This window comes from Buceros rhinoceros, unplaced genomic scaffold, assembly GCF_000710305.1.
Source record: "Buceros rhinoceros silvestris isolate BGI_N320 unplaced genomic scaffold, ASM71030v1 scaffold12558, whole genome shotgun sequence".
NCBI classification, from domain to species: Eukaryota; Metazoa; Chordata; class Aves; order Bucerotiformes; family Bucerotidae; genus Buceros; species Buceros rhinoceros.
In genome coordinates, this window is record NW_010427559.1 from 64,004 (window position 1) to 82,799 (window position 18,796).

Here is an 18,796-nt window from a genome sequence, read left to right on the forward strand (position 1 = left end):
GGGGCCAGGCGCGCCAGCGTCTCCTGTCCCGCGCGGTGGCTGAGACCAGGGCAGCAGTAACCCTGCCGTGTTGTGTCACTCTAGAGTTTCTCGCTGCCTGCTGAAGCCACGCTTTAGAAACACTGGTTGCTCCAAACCAGTTGTGTCTGTCCTTGCCTACTGACAGCTGATACAAATTTTAAGGGATAAAGCATTCTATCTACCTTTTTAAAGTTTTGGTTCTCTAATGAATTTCATACTACACAAAAAAATATGTGCAGAAAGATTTTTCAAGGGAAAAACCCAACCCCCGTTTGCGAGCTGCTATGTCGATGTGCTGTAACAGCTAGCCGGTGGAGGGCTGTTTGCTTTTCCTTCAGTAAACATGACTTAGGTGCTTTTGGTTCCATCCACGTGATGCCGTGATGGTACATGAGACTATTTAAACCTTGATCTTGCTCACAGTAGACGTCTTGCCGTGCTCTGCAGGCAGCAGGGCCGCTGCGGGCTGCCCGTGGTACGAGGTCAGCAGTGCTGCTCTCCTCCACAAGGGGTGCGGGCACGGGGAGCCTGGTCCCTGCGGCTTGATGTGCCTGTGTCTCCCTTGGATCACCAGGCTGGAGGGGAGGAAGGGGCTCGAGGTTTGATGGAAGCGATGGCCCCAATTATGTCCGTAGAGGTAAGATCCAGCCATTAGTGCAAGTCAGGGTGGAAGGTAGCAGCTGTTCAGTGATCCTGTTGCACGTGCTAGCGGATGGAACCTGCTGCACCTCCTCTACCCCACGCTGGTTGTACATTACAAATGTCTGCTAATTATTTGATTAAGTATCTGCATGTTTCTGTCTATAGAAGTGCCTTAGTTTCAGATTTTCAGCAGGTTCATACTAACATCCCTAATGATATGATCTCCTGCTACTATTCCCTGGTATGGTTGCCTGTTAATAAGGTGAATGATCAGTAGAATTTTGGGATTAGAACTTTTCTTTACATGTGGTATTTGACACTTGTCAACTGAAAATAACAGTAAGTAAACCCAAGGTTTAGCAAACCTTTTGAAAATGTAAAACCCACTGTAGTAAATAACTTTTGTGTTCTCTAACACCCATTTTATCTTCTTCATTTCTTCCCCCTTTCCCCTTTGGGGCTATGGCAGAGGAGAACAACAGATGGTTATCAGTCAAGAGTAACTAGGGAAACGGCAGAACCTGCCCCAATTGCTATGGAGACAGCCATTTCTGTGCTTGGTATGCGCTATTTGTTACATCAGCAACTGGAGAGAGTTAAAGGAGGAAAAAAATAATTGTTCTAAACCCCCTGATACGGAAAGGAAATCAGGTTTGTGTGTGTTTATCCTTGAGGGAAGAGGCAGGACTGTTCTACGTGTTCTGTCACTTAAGTTTTGCAGTAAGCTACTATCATGTCTTGTTTTTTACAGCAACATTTTGCCTTGTGAATCAATGTCATAAAAAAAAACCACACCGTGGAGTAAATGCTTAATACTTTTGAGTAGTCTGCGGAGTAGCTATCGATGAGAAACTCTTCCCTTCCGAATCAGATATCCCTCCCTGCTTGCTTAACAACCTGGCAACACAGGTCAGGTGTGAAAACTGAAGACGGGGAACATGACTGTGCCCAGTTATTTCACGCAGATGAGCTGTTTCTGCACAATGCTTCAATCGTAGCTTTTGGCAAAACCGTATCTTTGGAAAACAAACCAAAAAAAGGAGTCTTGGAACACTTGTACAAATCATAGAGGGCGATTGCAGCTTGGTCCCAGCAGCTCTGTCGTTTGTGTTTTGCACCACTGATTTACTCTACTTGAAAATTACTTTAATGTTGAATTTAATCCATCAATTCTTTATATTTTCTAATACAAGCAAACTCTTACAGAATTATCTTAGTAAAAAGCCAATGAAGAGTCAAAATTAAACATGAAAAATGCACTAAAAGATACTTTGGAATAACTGTATATTATTTAAACTTAACCGATTTTAGTATTACTTCAGAGCACCATCTATTACTGTTTATGGTGCTTCCTCATCAGGTGAATTTAGGGATAAGGACGGTTAGTTCGGTAGGTGAGAAGTTATACATAGATGTATTGGTGTTCCCTTCCCTTGGAATTCGAACAGTCTCAAAGTTATATAAGGGCTGGTTTAGAGGCTGGACAATAAATGTTATAGAATCTTCAATTCTTACAAGTTAACGAAGAGCTTCGCTATGAGGCTGGAAATGTTACACCCAGCAGTTTGTATTAGAAAAAAAATGGAAAAGGTTTGGGAAAAACATTTTCCGAACTGAGGTTCTTCTGGAGGTGTAATTAACAACTCTTTTTTTTCCTAACAATGTTTCTGTAATAAGTTACTGTGAATTTGCCTTCCTGTGAAATTCCTTTAAATACTTTAGTAATAAAATACCTTTAATGCAGATACTTCTGGTTAAACATGCAAGTCTCATTACCGGGGAAGTGGCTCTTGCTTTATCTCGGATCTCTAAGAGTAGGTTTCTGTAACAGTAGTGAGTAGTTTTGTTTCTGTAACAGTAGAACTTCCTTGAATATGCAGGTGTTGTAACACCTCTTTTAATGTTAAACATTTAAAATATGAGAAACAAACCTGAACAGTGTTTATTACAGTACTTGCTAATACAGGCTTTTGTTTAAGTATTTAATCTGAAAAGTATTTATTGCAGTACTCATTAATACAGGGTTTTATTTAAATATTTAACTAGAATCTGGACAAAATATAGAAAGAGGTTACGGTAATTAAACTACTGCCACAGAGCAATTAAAACTTAAGATTACGACTCAAGCTCTGCAGTGGCCTCAGCAGTGTTTGTAAGTGGAAAAAAAAAGTCCCTTGCTCAAAGAAATAAAGTACAAAACACTGATTATATGGTTCATTATTGTGAAATGTTGATGCTTGAAGGGCGGCGTCTTCAGGAATGAGAGTATGGCTCATGGCAGAAAAAGTACTGGAAGCTCTTATGTGGCGTCAGGTTAGCTGGTGTGCTATGAATATACATTGCTGGTAAAATAAATGTAGGGTTTTAAACGTGAACTGCCTTTTAATGTTAGTAAAAGGTGAGATTATTTTGGTTTTGGAAAATTTCACTCTGGATGAATTCAGTTCTTTAGTGTTTTAGAACAGTTTGTTGGTTTGGGTTTGGTTTTTTTTTTTTTGTTTTTTTTTTTTTAGATCTTTAGTAGCATGGTAAAGATTATATTAGCTTTGCTGGGGATTTTTATCTCTCAGATGCTTTTGAAAACTAAGTATTACTTATTGTTGATAGCAAAACCTCCAAGCCGTGGTATTTAGAGTTATTTCAAATGGCGTAAGAATATCAGCATTGTAAAATCCCATCCCTTCCAAATGTTATTAGAAATTTAATGTATGATAATGTACAAAACTCAATGGATAAACCAGAGTTTTAATCTGTCAGGGGAATTGTGTTTTAAACAGTTGGAGTCTTGGCCAAAGCATAGGCTGTCCAGCGATTAAATCTATCAGGGTGCAGCATTAGTTCTTATCTCATGGAAATGTGTTTTGCATCTAGATTTTTTCTTTACAGCAGCAATTTTAAAGAGAGATGACGTTCAATCAGTTGTGTATAATTTAGTCACATAATTTTCCTGCTTTTTAATTAAAACTGAGACTAGTTATTGAGTCATGCTTAGTCAGATATAATCATTCGTATGGTACTATGTATTAGAGCTCTATCATATGAAGGATGCGCTTTTCTCTGAGCAGATTTATAAATTCTCGCACTGTTTATCAGCATTTGGCTGTCACACTTCACCTGAACCCCATCTACCCATTCAGCGTTGTCCGTGCTCCTGTGGTTTGTTCTGCTCTCTGAGGTCTTCTGCTGTTGCTCTGTGTATCTGTTAGCACTGTCTGGTTGCTAATTGCCTGTCACGGAGATCGCAGATCGCTGCAGCCTCTTTGGTGAGGTCAGAGCAGGTAATTCAAGACACGCGAGCTGCTGGGTTTCCCAGGCTGGAGTCGCAGCTCACTGATGCTGGAGTGAGAACCCTTCTGACAGCGTCGCCAAGCCCAAGCCCAGTGCTTGGTGTCTGATGCCTGGGAGATACAGTGTTTAACCCAAACGCTTTCACCCAAATAAAAGCGAGGTATCTACCAAACTTAGCAGAAGATCTTGGAAGTTCAAAGTTTGATGGTGTTTATTTTGTGGCTGGTTTGACGTGCCGTACCTATTGTTGGCTGTTACGCACAGCCTGGTTATTGTGGTTTCGTTCATCCTTCAGCCTCTTTTAAAGGTAGAGGCTCACTTTTTCTGCGTGAGAATCCTTATTTTCTTCAGAGGCAGTTGAATTGCTTGACAGTTTTGGGTAAAGTCTGGGCATACTGCTGCACTCCTTCAAAAGGCAGGAGTCAACACAGGTATAAATGTGACTTTGTCCATCTTAAAATTGTCTTAAATCTGAGTTTGTGTTACCCTACCCTTTTTATATTGTTACATTACACCTTACATGCATAACATCCTGTTTGTAATACTGAGGAGAAAAAGATCTTCTAGAAAGAGTATGAGCACTGACAAAGAGAGTTGGCATTTAAATATGACTAAGTGCTGCTGCTGGCTGAGACCGTTTTTTAATGTACCTGGAGCTGCTGATCTGTGTCTCAGGTAGCAGTGCTCTGTGTGTGAGTGAGTGCTCCGCGCAGAAGGCAGCGATGAAGAAACAAGAGTGGTGTTGCATGTTCCTCAAGGAAATATATGTGCCATCTGATCTGAAATACTGATATTTTTCAGGGTTTTTTTGAGTTTTTACTTTCTCTTGCATATGATTAGTTTTATTCAGGTAAGCTGTTCTTCTCAACGAATGTTAGGTGTGTGTATTCTACACGCTGAAGAGCTGCAGGCACGGTTTGCCCACTCTGAGTATGTGATTCGGCTGCTAGCCCACATCACAGGAGTTTTATTGGGTCTTCACGAGCATGGAAGTGTGTGTCAAACCCCTGTCTTTGCCTTTCTGTAAGGCTTTACCTGAAGTTTTCTCAAAACTAACATGTCTCGGGAGGAAGACGTTGTTTAGACTTTGAAGTCTTTAATCTCTGGTCTCTGCTTAACCACGCACCAGGGTGCTGTGCAGATACAGAGAAATAGTTTCCATCTTTACACATAGAAAAAATGGGGAGGTGAAGGGTCTTAAAACCAGTCATACATAATTTTAAGACAGCTAATAGTTCTGTTCCTTTGGAGAAGAAATTCTCAGATGTGAAGTTGGGGCATGGTGTCAGGAGACATGAGCTCTGTTCGAAGCAGCGTTAGACGAGGGGGTGTCTCCCAGAGACTGTGCAGGTTTTGTTCGTGGGGCATGCAGGATGAGGGTGCATCTCTAAGGAGTATTTTCCCTATTTACTGACTGTCCTGCTAAGTGTGTGTCTTCGGGGCATCCAGAAGTTTCCCTTGCTGTGGTTCTGTGGATTAATCACGTGGACTAAACTGGGTTGTTAGCGCTAACGTGACTGGAGCTATAGAAATATGATTAAGACTGTCATTATGCTTTTTCTACAAAAATCAATCTGTTGGAGTAGCGTTTGTTACAAAAACCAATACACCGCATATGAAGCCCTTTAATCAGAAGGCTTTGTGGCTAGCACGCTTGGTTTGTTTGCTTATTTTAGTGTATCTGGCAGAACAATCAATATTACAGTATAACTCCAAAATAGGCAATGTATAGTACTTCCCGTAGAAGAAAAGGGAGCGAGGCGCTTCCCAAGTTGTGCTGGCTTTCTCTTCGTCGTGCTCGCTTGTGCCAACTTTATGCTTAATAAAGCCGACTGAAGTGTAAAGTACTTAGTCATGTAACCAGCCTTACATTGAACGCGTTTAAAGTTTATTCCTCCTGAAATGCACCACCCTTTCTGTTTGAACAACAAATTTTTCACACAAAGAAACGGGCATCTCGGAAAAAGCTGCTCAGCAGCCACTGGTCCAGAAGTCAAAAATATATGGTTTTTAGCATCTTTGCTAGATGGTCGGAAAAGAGAGAACATAAATAAATATGTGTGTATATATACTATGTATGAAGTCTTATTCTGTAGAAAACCCCATTTTGGATGATTCTACATCCCAGAATCTGTCAGTAAAAGAGACATCGCTGAAATTTTGCCAAATTCAGCATGTTTTCCAAAGCTGCGAGAGCTATGAGAAACCTTAGCTGGGCTTCATGCTTGCTAAGCTTTGTAGTAGACCTTATGGTGCGTGTGGTTTTTCATGCACTTTAAATCATAAGAGAAGTGATGTTCGTTGAGACCAGTTTACGTTATAAAGCTGTCAAATATATATATATTTTCAAGGTGCTTGATGGTAGTAGATCAAACCCAGTCTTTGAAGGGGTGCATAGAGATTTTATTTGCTCTGTATGTGCTTTATTGTAGTATAATAAGAAAGCGGTGATAAATGCCAAAAATTAGGTACAGTGAATAGTTGGAAACGAGTTGGTAAGACTATACAAAAATACTATACACAGCTGTAATATATTGGCTATCTCTGCATGTGTATTTATTATTTTTTAATAGTAGCCAGAAGCTGCAGCGCAGTCTTGGTGTCTTTGTTCATGGTGCTTTGCACGCATGGGACCAGTGGTCCCTGCCTCACCAAATCTGAAGTTTATGCTGTGGAAAGAACAGTCTAATAGGGAGTCGGGAGGCTGCAGCTGTTTTTTTTTTTTTTTTAATGAAATGCAGCTATTGTACTTATACGTGGATAGGTACGTAATTTTATTTCTCTAAGTGTAAAATTTAAGGGATCAGATGTCAGAAAATGCAATCACTGAATTTTAAATTACGAGTTGCAGCTTTAATTTTCTAAGCAAAACAGACAGATGTAGCTGTGCTGCTGTATCTGCATATATTGTAAAATAAATTTAAATCATGCGTATGCAGGGAGACAAATGGGAGAACTCGACCGTCCAAATATTAAATTACACATTTTGAAGCAAAATAGTGTTTTAAGTGTATGTGTGTATAATGCTTTCTGTCACTGGATTGCTCTCCCTGATGCAGTTAGACAGAATCTGTATTTAGTCAGAAATCTTTCAATAGAACGGGCTACCAGATGGGACCAGTAACAATGCAGAGAGGCATCGAACCACCTCAGATATTTGGTGCTTAGAATAATAAAAAGACTATAAAATTAGATTAGTTGAGTCTAATTTGGAATTGGTGTATTCCCTATGCACTCTCACAGCTCTTGGGCAGATAAAGCCTGGAGATTTAGTACTGTCAGGACAGAGGACTCCCAACTTCCCGTAAAAGAAAAAAAGGCGTTCTGGGAGGTCATGGAGGGCAGCACAGTGACCTCCAATGATTTACAGGCCTTTAGCTTAATGAAATTGTTTCAGTGACATGACGGTAAAAGCTCATAATGGATTGGATGCCCTAATGTAATGAAATTACTCCCTTCTGCCTTTAAAAAAAAAAAAAACCCGCAATTAATATTTACTGAGACCTGACAGGCTTCAGAGTGCGGTAGCGTGCAGCGCTGTCAGACAGCAGCGAGCAGAGCCAGAGCAGCGTGGCAGGTGAGGCGGCCTGCGCCGGGCGGCGAGCAGGCGCTGCCAGCGGGTGGAGGGACACCTCGGTGACGGGGGAGCCCCCAGCCTGGCGCTCTGAGGCAGCTCTGCCCGTACCGGCCAGCCTTCATCCTCTCCCTTCCTTTCTGCAGGCAACTGGACAACAACCAGATCAGCTGCATCGAAGATGGAGCCTTCCGAGCCCTGCGCGACCTGGAGATCCTGTGAGTTGACTTGGCGCTGGGCTGGGGTGGCGGGGGGGTGGCTCTCCGCCTGCTGCAGTGCTGGTGGGGTCTGGGGGCTCGATATTCTTCCTTCCCACCTCAGACTGGAGGAGTGGGTAGCGCAGAGAAATCTCACCCTTCCCCTCGGCTGGGGTTAGTGCTAATTAAACCACAATAGAGGAGTGCTCTGCTGCTGCTCCTGAGGAGCGGGGGTATTGCTGTGCTCGCTGCTGCGCGGAACAGATGGGGTTCGGTGTTCCAAGGGTGTCCAGTGTGCGCTCTGCAGCCAGGACCCGGCCGGCTCTGCGGAATGTCGAGGAGCAGGTTCGTGGGGTCCAGTATTACGAGATATCTGACAATTGCCCTAGACAAAAAGCTGTTTAAAAGGTGTTTGGTATGTAAGAGGGAGGAGAGACGGGCGTTTGGCAGGCTTGTTCAGTGCAGTCATTGGCTTTTGGGGAGGATCCTTCGCTGAGGGCTGAAATAACACCACGTTGTGCTCTTCCTGTACCACAAACTTTACACATCGGCTGTAAAAGCTGCAGCACAGACCAGAAGAGGGAAAAAAAAAAAGAGTTGACAGTGAAAACTGCCTCTGAGAGAAAAAGGACATTAGATTTAGAGCACTGCCATTGTAATGTAAAATCCAGTATCACCCAGAACTCAGCATCTGAGCAGGTAATGTGCTTATCGCTAATAGCTACTTGTTCACTCGGAGACCTTTTCCGGAATGGGTTTTGACTGTGGGAGCTGCTGGAAAGCTTTCCCTCTTACCTGGAAGTTAATACTGCCAAGCTGGAAGCGTTAATGTTGCGAAAGCACGCAGTCCTGAGCCAAAATGGGGAGGAAGCGGGGGGACATCGCAAGCCTCCACAATTCAAACCTTCGGCGTGAGCCAGCGTTAGTACTGGTCCAGCACTGGAACAGCGTACGCTGCAATACAGCAGGGAAGGTCTGCTCAGGCTGCTCAAAAGCTTGCCCTTAAATTACGTGGTATGACACAGCGAATGGTGGATGGTTCCAGTAAACGCCTGCCTCGCACAGTCCTAGCACCTGGACAGTCAGCAGACTCGACGTGGCCTTTGGCTTCTAGAACAGGCAGAGCAGCGGGTGTTAGAGGCAGCCGGTGCTGCTCACCCCCGTGGTGTGGAATTCACATGGGGTCATAGAGCGGATTCTTCCTCAAGGGCTCTGCTCGCCTTGTACTGATGCTCAGAGGAGATTTGCCATCGGTTTCAGCTTTTGGAGGGACCTGGGAGTGGTTTTTCTGTCACAGTCAGCTGAGGCACCTTTGTCCCCTCTCTGTCCCAGGCTGGGACATTGGTATTGATCAGATAGTGCGTGTTGCTCATACTGAGCTAACAGGGGCTGTCTGCAGCATTTCTGATCTGGGAACTTACCTGATTGAGAGTATTGTTTGAATTCTGCATCAGCAGCACTTTTCAGATGTGCTGTGTTACTACTATAAAGTTCTACTTGTCTGTTAGATTGAAACTGTGGTGAAAGGAAGGAAGGAAGAAATGAAAAAAAACCCAGAAACTCCTATAGAAGCGACTTTCTTTTTATAATGGACTGATTTTCCACGCCTGCAGGGAGTGAACCAGTCCTCCACTGACAGGAGACTGGGCTGTAACTTCCACTGAAATAGGCTGGACGATAAATGGAGCCTTTTCTGTAATACGCGGAGTTGTGCATGCTCTGCAAGTTGCTGGGAGTGCATTCCTTCTCCCCAGGGTTGTAGTAAATGTTGAATTAGTTCATTACACCTCTGCTTTTAATCGGTTAATTCTGTGTCAGTTAGTTGTGGGTGGGAAAAGAGGAGGGTACATAAAATACATCACAATCAGTTCTTTAATGCATTTTTAATTTTCAGCACAGACATCCTGCTACAGGAAAAATCAATCTTAATTCTAAAAGATGAGAAAATAGATTGATAGTATCTATTTCTAAAGGTATTTTTCTAGCAGTCACAGGATGTTAGTTTTATACTTCCAACTTAATCAGAATTTTTTCCAAGCCTTTCTTCAAAGAAAGTTCAAACATTTAATCTCTTTATCAAATTAAATTTGCTTAATGCCCCAGAGAATATCATATCTTCAGTTGTAAAACAGTTATAAATGTTAAAAAATTAAAGCAATTTGAACCATCAAAGAATATTAGCAAGTAAAACCAAATTTCATCATTTCAGACCCGCTATGTATTTTACGGAGATATATTTGAATCTGTAATGCAATATGTAGAAAATATTTAACGATTCTGGCAAAAATGAATCTAATAATCTGTTTGAACAGTTTGCAAGGGTACCAAATATTGCACTGCTTTTCTATCTTACTGAATCTTGTGACCTTTCTGATAACAAATGTTTGCATTTCTGCATCATTTCTCTGCACACCAACTTGTTTTACAGCATTCTAAATTCTACAGATAGCTCGGGACAGAGACAAAATGCTTAGCATTGCTCAAAAAAAAAAAAGAGAACACTCTCTTTGAAAGCACTTTGCTTTCTAGATTGCACTTTTCATTCACCTTGAATTCCTCAAAAAAAATGACTGTGGGGAGCTTGGCGATTTGGCGGGTGGAGGAAGAGAAGGAAGTTGTGCAGTTAGCCTTCAAAATAGAGCGCCTCACAGCCCGCGTTACTAACTTCTGCTTATCAACAGGCTGGTTTCATCTATTGCTTTTGTTTTCCTTTTCTGTGCTATGAATACGTGTCTGCACCAACAAACAGCACAGAGGCAGAGCTGAAAACCAGCCTGAGATTTGTGGCTCGTTCCAGGACTTGCCGTGGTGCCGCGAGTTGCTAACTGTAGCCGAAGCCGGAGCTTGGATCCGACCGAGGCACTGCCTGCGGCTCCCAGTGCACACACGGCCTTTTGGTCACTTCTGGGTGATGAGCTTCTCTGTTTCCAACCTCCCAAAATATGTTCCTGATCATATGACCTGACCTACGTAGACCATAGTGCAGATTTCGAGTGCTACTGGTGACTCTCAGTTTTGGGTTAAAAGGCTGCAGACATGTGGGGAGTGAAGTGCTTCGGTGCCTTCTGTTGCTTGTCTTTGCCCCCGCAGCAAGGTGGAAATCACATCTGAGAAATTACATGCGGAACTGACCTGCTTCCTTAAACATCCTTTCTGGGTAGTTTTGCATTGGCACTGGTTTTTTTTCTTTTTTTCAGCATGTTTTCTGCATGGCTTCCCCTGAAGGTTCTGGTTTCAATCTGCTGATAAAATAGGAATTTTTCTTGTTGGTGTATGTCCTTTCCCCCTTTTCGTAAGACGATAAAGCCTATTTCAGTGGGTTTGTTCTCACATTCCAAGACACAGAAAGGTGTGTGCAACCACTGAAAAAAGCAATAAAATGTAAAAGGGGCGTGTGTTTATCCAGGGGTGGCAAAAGTTATTAACCAATTTATGACCCTTTGGAATAGAAACACGCAGAACTGTTGAGGAAAATTGGTGCGAAACTTTGGCCAAGTAAAGTGTTGGTTTTGGTAGGGGAAGGTAGTCTGCTTGCCTTAATTTTTAGTTGTGTCCTATGGCAGTATCTGGCAATAACAGTATTATTGAGAAACAGGTATTAGTGTAGCTGTGAAGATGTTTAAAGGTTATTAAAAACCCTCACAAAACAATCAAACAAACCCCAAAGGATTCTTCAAAGTAATTGACCTGTATTCCTTGCGGTGCGTGACAATAGGAAGTTCGTATCCTTTGTGGACTGGAAATTAGTCCGTAGCTCTATTTCCAAATGTCCAAAATTGTGAAGCACAGGAGACAGAACTCTTTCAGAGCTCAGAATTTCACCTTCAGTCTCTTAGGATAGATGAATAAAAGGAAATGATTTCGTGGTGGTTCACAAGCTCAGTCAAACTGGGTAGGCTTTTGCTATCAAGGGAATGAACGTGCTCTTGTTGTTAGACTGGCGGCGCTGAACAATACTTGTGTTCTTAGAGTCCATTTTGAGAAAGACACAGAATTCAATTTAGGAGAGAACCCTTTAAATTTATTTGTTATTATTTTGCCTCACTGGTGTAGCTTGACAGCTGTGTGGTGACAGGGCGGTTGTGCCGCGTGGACAGAACAGAAGGAGGTACGAGTCGCTGTTGGCAGCTTAGCTGGAGTGTTCTCCTTGTTTTGTATTGTAAAAGCTGCTTTTCTTTCTGCTTCATAATGGTAGCCAGAGGGACTGCAGCTTGAACACATTTCTGTGCTCGAAAATCCTCTGCCCTGAGATTCGCCTGCTGTTTGAAAGCAATGAGCACCAACTCTGTCACTGAGGCGGTGGCCACAAACTACGTGCGCAGGAATCCGCTGTTCAAGGCTGGGCGCTTCGGTGTGAACAGTAATGCCGAAGAAGTGCAAGTGCAGCCACCCAGGTATTCACAGCAATTTTAGGGTGTAACTTCAATTCCAAATGAGCCCTAAAACTTTGATCGTAAAGGTTAGTTTTTCGGGTAGTCAGATGTGAACATCATGAAAACACATCATCCTTCCACCCCGCCGCATCCTAAAATGAAAATAGGAGTCTTAGGAATCACAGTTGTTCTATCAGTGCTGGCATATCTTATCTTTTCTCTCCAAACATTTGTGCCTCACTCTTCTTCCTGCTCCACAAACACCCAGAAAAACATCAAAAACAGCCACACACTGGTTTCTTTCGAACTCCGATTCGGCACCGAGTCGTGTTCAGTGGGACACAGCGCGATCTGTCGGAGCAGTTGCGGTCGGCATCCCCCAGTTCTTTTGCATGCTGTCTGAAAGCTCCAGCCATTGCAAGCATTTTCCAAGTGGAACAGGGTCATTAATGCTTTCCCTGTTTCGATACGGTATGTTCCTGTTACGAAGGACTCTGTTTCGTACGAAATTCAGCAGTTCCTGCGGTTGCTGATGGAGATGCCGTGGCACACACTACCTTTGGTCCTAGCAACCTTTTAAGAACTTTACTGAACATGAATCATCATTTCACACTACAGCCAGGATTTAACTGTTCCTAGGGTTGTCTTCTGTATGCTGCACGCTCAGTTGTATCGTCAGTTTTACTTATTTGCTAAGTGCTATTCTGGGCATGTCTTAACTAGATAGCAGATTGTTATTTGCTTTCCCAACCTGGAGAATCAGGGAGCGAAAGTCATGGCATAATTCTAAATGTATGAGATGTCATTGCTTAATGAAAGCCTGCAAATGCCACACAAATGTGATTTGCTCCTCTATTTTGCAGGAAATTATGATCAGTTGAGGCAGTCAGGATCAAATTTGAACTCTGTAAACTGTCTTCCTATAACTGATACCAAAATACCTAAATAGAATAACGAAAATGAGATTCTGCGTGAAATGGTGTGCGTAGCTGTTTCACTTACTCATGCTTGAGTCCGTTAAAATGATTGGGGGGTTCATTTTTTGGTGGTTTTGTCCCCAGGGGTATATGCTAGCTCAAATGTATGTAAATGAACGAAAGAATTAAAAATTTTTTGTTATTTCATTGGTCAGTGCCTACATAATATGTGTCATAAAAACAAAACTGAAGGAGTAACTGTTGGCAGTAATTGAAGTATCTACCAGGTGGGTGAAATTAGGTGAGCATCAAGGAGTTTGGCTTTTCCAAGAGTATCCTCAGTTTTCTGTGTCGAGCTTGTATCACAGGCAGACAAGTTGCGCCGGAGGAAGGACAAAAGCCATTTTGGCAGTTGAGAAATGGTGCACCCAGAGCGTAGAGATATTGATGGAAAAATGCTAATTTCCATTTCTCTTTATTTACCAGACTGTCCTGTAGTTTACATCTGTTCTGCCTCCTCTGTTGGTGTAGGCCTTTAAGGGAAGGAGAAATGCTCCTGAAGAATCTGGCTGCTGTTATGACAAGGGTTCTGGTATATAAATCAGTTGAGATGAGATTAAAAGAAGTGCCTTTTTCTGGAGAACTTTTAGAAAGATTCTGCACCCCCAACGGACCCTAGCGAAGTGAGATGCATAATTAGCCTAAAGAACTGATGGAGGAAAGGTGGGGTGCTTACATGGCTGCTTGATAAGAAGTGTTTTTATTTTGTGATACGTGTCGGTGGGAGATCTGGTGTCATTGCTCATGATATGGAAATGAAATCTGAGATAACCTCTGTTCTGTAAGATATTACGAAACGTGCAGTTGGAAGTACAGCGTAGTGAAAGGAACAGTATCCAGATGGCACCGTGGTGACAGGCTTTCTGTCAAAGACCAGCCGAGATAAAATAAGAGCGGGCAAGAGAGGGCCTCTGAAAATCACTGATGCCTGCTACAGATGTAATGTAACTCTCTCTTTATGGAGAGAATATATTTGCATAAATTCATTGATCAATGATTTTGCCAATCCTGCGGTATTCTAGGCATGTCCCAGCAAATGGATGAACATTTTTATCAGTCCTCAGTGCGGATGCCTAATTTTATTGCATATTGAGGAAAGATGGATTTTTCCCCTCCTGGAGCATGCGTAGGGGTTGAATGCCGTGCTCGTTCTCCTTTCCTGCTGCCATTAGGGTGGAGGTTTTTTTCCCTTTAAGAATAGCCTGGAGCCGTGCAGGCTGTGGAACTTATCAAGATAGGAGCAGTGCCAGGTTAGAATTATTAGTTTCTTGAATCACTGACCAATATGCTTTTTGAGTAAGCCTGGTTTTATGGCTTGTGTAGTGTGAGCCTTTTATTGGTGCTGCAGTAACTGCTCTGAGAGGCTCCAAAGTCAGAACTCCAGAAGACGCAGAGATTTCTGGCAAACTTTCTCTTCCATGATATTAATTGTTTCATTTGCATGCTCTGCTCGTCTTGTGACCTGCCCTCCCTCCCCTTTAACTAATATAGTTTCTTCGTCAGTAATATAAAAGATGTAGAACAAGCATTTTGACTGTTGAAAGTCAAATGAATGTGAACGACTTAATCCAGAGGACACTCAACTGTATATTTAATGCAGACGAGCAGCTCGACACCTTAACCAAAAGCGCAACTGAAGACTATGATGGGAGTAAAACTCCTTGCAGATGAAGTTGAGGTGATGTTGGAATTCTGAGGGAAAGTAACAAGTTTGAGATACATGAGTAGTCATTTTATGCCGTAATTTGCAATTCAGTGTATATGTGAGTCCCCAAAGCAGCCGGATAACGGTGCTATGGTAGCTGGATGTAATCTGTCAGCATTAATAAGGCCTCTCTGGCTGGGGGAGGAGGCTACGTGCCTGTGTGGCACAGGTTTCTATGGTATCAATATCAAACAGGACATCGTCAGCTCTTCCATGACACCGCTGGGGTCCGAAACTGGTGGTGAATGCAAGAATTCCCGCTCTGCCTCTGTGGTCAATTGCCACAACAGGAAAAAAAAAAAGGATGATTTCAGAAAACATTTCAAACCACGTGAAAGTCTGTGTGCAATCAGCGGTATTATTATGACCTACAGGGGTAGAAATGGTTTGTGTTTTTCAGAGGTTGCTTCTGTCCTGCTGATCCTGTAGAACAAGTCAGACAAAGGCTCTGTGCTGTAGCCGGTCCTCCTACAAGAGAGGACTCCAAAGCCTGGTGTTTCTGGAAAGAGCGAGTAACATTGTGGGGGGAGCTCTGCCTATCGGAGCTACCACTTCAAGCACTGGGTCAGATATTTAATCTTAAACAAGCTGCTGGGATCAGGGTACTGTGCATTACTTACTATTAGTTTTAGCCAGTATTTTTAGCTAGGGCATTCATATTGTACCTACAGGAAATTAGAAATCAAAATAATAATGTGTAGATAGAGAGCTTGCAAGTGAAGTAAATAATTACATCTGCACCTGAACAAAATGCATAGGTGGAAGCTTCTTCTAATCTAGAAATCAAACTGTCATCTTTTCACTGCTGTTCACAAAATTGTGCATTTAATATAAGTACATGTGTGTAAGTATATATGATGAAAAGAGCATGTAATGGTTAAATCAGGAACAATAATTGTAAAAACTTTAAAAGCATGTGATTAGTGTAAATTAGACTTTCTGTACATAGCCTATCCAGTACTGTGTTTAAGAAAAAAGAAAATGTAAGAGCTGCATTAAGGATGGAAATATGAAACAATTTTAAAGTAATCTGGAGCCAAATAATCACAATTTCTATGTAAATTTAGTTATCATCAATAAAGAAATAAGTGGTTCAGTACTTCGAAGCGGAATTATGTTTCTTAAGTTTCTGTTTTGGGGTAAATAATCCAAAGGCATTGTTTTAGTATGTATGAGTTATGGATGGCCACGCTTCGGACATCTGCAGATCCTTAGAAACAAATCTGAAAACACTGTAAGGTCATGCAGAAACTTTTGTTGTGATACAACACACTGCTTTTGAGTATTTTAGATTCCTCAGGGAACAGCTTGGTCACCTGAAAGAGCATCGAGTGAGAGGACTACATAAAGCCTTTGAAGGCAACAACGATCACTAGTGCCATTTGTGTATAAGAAATGCACCCATCCCTCTCCTTTTCCCAGTGCTCGATGGTGTGAGATACCTGGGGCTTGTGTGCAGCTGAGATTGGGGTTTATCTGAGGGTGAAGTAGAACAGCGTGGAAGACAGGTTGATGGTTGTGATAACGGGACACGGGAGCGTATGCTGGAGAAGAGGTTTGTTCACCAGATTGGTAATTCAGATTTGCTTTTGCATCTTTTACCATTGGCGTCTTAGCTTGTGTCCGTCACCAAAAGTGCTTTGTTGGGAGAAGGGAGGGTGGGAAAACAGATCTTGTTCATGGCTTTCAGCTTTGGACTTCGCTACTGCAATCGATAAATTGCCGCAATGCAGCATCTCTGCGACGACGCTTGAAGGCCGCTGAGAAGCCCCTGTTGGTGCAAGAGGAGGTTGCGGGCTGGGCGGGCTCTGGGGAGGGGGGTAGTCCACTCCGCAAGCACCCGAGCCTCTTACTGGCTCCTTGGGCAATTTCAGTGATGTCTTAAAAGGGTTGGGTCCATTTTATCTGCAAGACATCCCGTCTTCCCGTCCACGGCTAGGGCGTTAGAAATCAGGGGAGGCACTTCAGCTAACGCTTGGGCTGAAACAGTTAGGACAGTCCATCCGCAAGGGCAGTTATATTTTATTTTGTGTGCATGCAGATATCGCAGAGAAACAGCCACGTATGGAGAACAACTGACTCCTTTTATTTAGGTACTTCTTGCGCTTGTAGAATATTCCTGAACAGATCATGAGTGCTTCGACTTTTTTTCTGTGTATGTTTTATTTTGTACTTTTTCACTCTGTGGACTGAACGCAAATGAAACACTGTGAGTATTTGCTATTCAAATTGTTACGGTTTCTTAACTCCGTTACATAGGCGTGCATGAATATAAGCAGGTGTTGCTGCTTCTTGTGGGCGGGTGGTGTTTGGGAGAGGCTTAAAAATTGCGAAGATAGGTGGTTTTAAGCATATTGACCTTTTTCTTGTGTGATGTGCACAAGTGCTGCCTAACATATTATTAGAAGAAAAACCTGATGGAAAGCAGATCCGTTTCCAGCTTCACCAAGAAACGTGTAATTGCCCTTGTTAAGTGACTAGGTGTTGTCGTTGGTCTTTCAAAGGTTTGCTTTGCTCTATCGATGTAGCTTTTCCTTAACGTCTGTTTATACGTGCAAATCCCGATTCACAGAATGTGTATTTCACACATTCCCTATTTCACTCGTGGATTTATATTAGCCTATAAATTAACTTCCAGCGTGTATGAATTGCAAGTGAGGGCATCACGTACCATCAGAATTCAAAAGACATTCCACTAAGACTGCGTTGCTTGTATTTTGGGGAGTCTCTTTTGGCAGTAAAGGTGAAGTTCCCTCTTTAAAAGATTTGCTTCTTTTCCTTCCTCTGCTGTCAAAAGTTGAGCGTTGCCTGTTGCGGTTCCATGCCGCACCGTGTGTGTTGTCATGCTGCTGGAGCTGTGAAAGTTCTCTCCCTGCTGCCCTCTCCCAGTGGGAATGCCAACGGCCTTGGGAGCCAAGGGGCAGCTGCGACCCTGGGCTCCTGAAGTCAGGGGGGCTGCTCTGGCAAGAGGAATGAGGGGCACTATTTTGCCTGCAGGACCTGGTAGGTCCTCCACTGGAGAGACGTGGCAGCCAGGGGCTGCGGCAGCCCGCTCTCCGTGGATGCCAGTCACCTGCTCCCTTACAGGCTGTTGTAAAAGCCTTTGCGCTGACTCCCAGACGCTGCCAGTGCCATTCGTGTCCGTTGCTGTATTTATACTTCTGGAGCAGCTCTCTGCTGTGGGCATGGAATCTGCTGGCCCGTCCCTCCTTGGGTGCTAGCGGTGAGCGCGGGACTCGCAGGGGTCTGCAGTGCCGCATTGCGGCACTTGGTGAGGTGGCGGCAGGCTGGCGCTACGGCTCTCGCCAGGAGAGTGAGTGGTGTCACAGAGCTCCTTCCTGTGGATGCAGAAGTCCCTTCCTGGTCCCTTACTCTAGCTCGGACAAGACAACTAATTCCGTCTGCCCTGGGGAATGGCTTTTCTGTTCCCGGGTGTGTCACGCCAGCCAGTACAAAAAGGTTGTGTCCGTTACGGTGGGGAAGTCTGGCAAAACAGAGGCTCTAACTGTCAGGATACAGCCTTGAGGCTGCCGTGTATTCAGGGTGGGACAAAATAAAACATGGCTTTGGAGAATGGTACTGTTCTTCTCTGATCCACATTTAATAAGTTTCTTGAGAATTCCTTTTCGGTGTGGTGTCCGGTGAGAAAACCGCAGCGCTCAGCTGACTGAACACTGTGACACCCTTTACCTTGGAAATCTCTGTCATCAAATACCTTCAGCCTGAACAAACTGCAGAGGTTGCTTGTTCCTTTCACCTGACAGGGTGGGACTGCGTTCGTTTGAGGTGGATTATGTTTATCAGACTGTCTTAGCTTCCGAAAGGACTGAACAGGAGCAGCTGTTCGGGCAGCAACCTGAGAAGCCGTTTTGTTTTGCCGCAGTAGTGATGCGTCAAGCTGGAGGTTTGTATGATCTGACTGTGTCCTGTTGATCCTTTTTCATCCTTGCCACAGACACACTCTGGCAGGCTTTCGGACCTCTGTGTGCATCGAGAACCCAATCCAATTGCCATTGATT

At 43.3% G+C, this 18,796-nt stretch overlaps 1 protein-coding gene across 1 annotated transcript in view; it reads left to right on the top strand.

Moving 5' to 3' along the window:
* LOC104498555 (slit homolog 3 protein-like) overlaps positions 1–18,796 on the top strand; it is a gene marked incomplete at its 3' end in the record, with an annotated part of 172,351 nt that overhangs the window by 22,177 nt on the left and 131,378 nt on the right. The window contains exon 3 of the mRNA XM_010141950.1: positions 7,672–7,743. Coding sequence (XP_010140252.1) covers positions 7,672–7,743 — 72 coding nt within the window. The remainder of the gene's footprint in view (positions 1–7,671; positions 7,744–18,796) is intronic.